Consider the following 2402-nt stretch of genomic DNA (forward strand, 5'->3'; position numbering starts at 1 on the left):
CAGTGAAGAGAGTGAATGTGTATTTGGTTCCAGCAGTGAGAGATGAGACTGTGTAGTTCACTGGTCCATCTCCATCTGGTGCAGTGATGTTTATCTCTGTGCCATTAAACTGCAGAATAAAGCTGGTGCTGCTGTTGTTGTTGATCTTGTTCCACTGCAGAGTGATGCTGCTCTCATCTTGTGTCGATACTCTGAAGGGTTGAGGTTCTAACACACACAGACACAAAATATATTACAATATAAAGCCTTAGTTTTACCAAACATAAAACGTATGTTTCACATTGGCTTTGGTTTAGGACATAACTACAATTTCTAGAAGTGAGTGAATTGGGTGTTGTGTGTGTGCAAATACATGTTAAAATTAAAGTCGCAAGCGGCGTTGGAGGCCCTCGCAGCAAAGCGCGCCGAAGACCTATTTGCAACCGCGGGGGTTCCAGCACCACCACTCTCTCGCCACCACTGACACTCTGGAGCAGTTCCCCCAGCCTTGATGTTTCATGGCGAATGGCCAGATTTGAGGGTTGGCCCCGCCCACATGCTTTGATATAGGAAAACTCCTTTGATAACTTTTCACTCTCAATGCCTCAAGACTGTGCTGACTGAGTTTGAAGCCTGGATCTGGAAAGCTCTAAGACGAGTTCGCTGAGATACGACATCAATGGAAAAGACAAAAGGGAGACTTTGATCCAAAATGGCCGACTTCCTGTTGGGTTTGGACCATGGCCCTAAGAGACTTTTTTTGTAGGACCTGACAAGTCACACATGTGTACCAAGATTCATAATTGTGGGATAAAGCATGGCTGGGGGCTGATTTGTTAAAATACTCTAAGGAGCGCTGTGGAGGAATTAGGCCACGCCCACCACATTTTTCACTGGATTCCTGTCGGGGGGTGGACAAGGATCGATCTCAGTGAGTTTGGTGCAACTGGACTGAAACGTGGAATCTAGAGCCAAACGTGTGGCGGCGGCGTGACCTGTGATTTGGCCGCGCCACCATGGCCATGTCCTCCACTGGAAACTCTTGGCGCTTTAAAGCAAGTGAGACCAACTTGTTATCAGTCATCTGACACCAGATCATCTTGATTAGGTCAAGAGAGCCAGAGTTGTATGTTTCCAAGTAAAATAAAGTCACTTCCTGTTCTGAGGGGGCGGGGCTTAGGTGAGGTCAGACTATGACAACATAGGATCGTCAGGCATTCAACCAGGATCCCTCATACCAAGTTTGGTGCCAATTGACCTTTCTATGTGAAAGTTGTAGCGGTTGGTTTTCTTTGGCGAGTACGCCAACTTCGGCGCCTCGGAACGGCCCCCTCAACATGAACTCACCATTTTGATAACTTTTAATGCCACACCCATTAACTGCATCCTGACCAAAAATGAAGCCGATAGGTCAAAATCGCTAGGAGGAGTTTGTTAAAGTTTGACGTGAGTAAAATGGAAAAATGGCGAAAATTTGACCTTTGACCCAAAATTGCCGCCTCCCTGAGCATTTTAGGGGGTACCTCCAACAGACATTTTTCTGGATTTGGGGAGATCTACCTACATACCAATTTTCAGATCTCCACGACCTACGGTTTCCCTCAACTCACATTAGGGGGCGCTGTACAGCAGTTTGGCCACGCCCACTTCGGATTCCATGAGAATCTGAACATTTTCGTCGGGGGACAATTTTGGGTGGGGTTTGGTGAGTTTTTGAATATGTTAAAGGCCCCAAACAGCCCCCCGAAGCGACAAAAAAATAAAAAGAAGAAGAAATCTTGCGATTACAATAGGCCTTCGCCAGCGCTTCGCTGCTCGGGCCTAATTAGCTGGTTGTAAAAGGAAAGCAGATAATTCTGAATTCTTTGTAACTCATTACAATATTACCTGTACAATATGCCATATAGCATCCATACGGCTGTTGAAGTTTGTAGACGTAGTATCCATAACAACGTTTGATCTGGACGGTGTGCGTGGGAAAATAGCAGCAGGAACCATACCAAGTGCTACACACAGTCCGAGTTACGGTTTCGTTAAGCTGAACTGGATGAGCCCCATTTATCCACAAAGTAGCATGAGTTCCACATCTTCTTTCTGCTACACATTTCTCTGGAATCTGAGCGCTGGTCTGACCCAAGTAAAAGCGATACCAACCACTCCAGGCAGTGTAATAGTCACAGTGTAAGATTGAATAGTCTGTGTTCTCTGTTGAACGCCAGGCATCGTTCAGTACATTGTAATTCACACAGGCGTCAATGCATTCAGCAACTCCATTGGTGGTGATGCACACTGTGCCATCAGGACAACACCGACAGCCGGTACAAAGATCTTCAAATAGAATATGTGGGACAAAACAGAAGATAAACATTATGAGTCTAAAGACACAAAATACTTTTGTTTTTATTTTGACTTATTGTCATATT

At 45.3% G+C, this 2402-nt stretch overlaps 1 protein-coding gene across 1 annotated transcript in view; it reads right to left on the reverse strand.

Annotated features, from left to right (window-relative positions):
* The window catches only part of LOC106940264 (exoglucanase A-like), an 18282-nt gene extending 15980 nt beyond the window's left edge, over window positions 1-2302 (reverse strand). The window contains exons 1-2 of the mRNA XM_015022955.1: window positions 1867-2302; window positions 76-207 (exon numbers count right to left, since the gene is read on the reverse strand). Of these exons, the coding sequence (XP_014878441.1) occupies window positions 76-207; window positions 1867-1882 (148 nt within the window). The 5' untranslated portion in view covers window positions 1883-2302. The remainder of the gene's footprint in view (window positions 1-75; window positions 208-1866) is intronic.
* Between the last annotated feature and the right edge of the window lie 100 nt (window positions 2303-2402).

Source organism: Poecilia latipinna, unplaced genomic scaffold, assembly GCF_001443285.1.
Source record: "Poecilia latipinna isolate Pla-1442-1.1 unplaced genomic scaffold, P_latipinna-1.0 Scaffold3150, whole genome shotgun sequence".
Classification (NCBI taxonomy): Eukaryota; Metazoa; Chordata; class Actinopteri; order Cyprinodontiformes; family Poeciliidae; genus Poecilia; species Poecilia latipinna.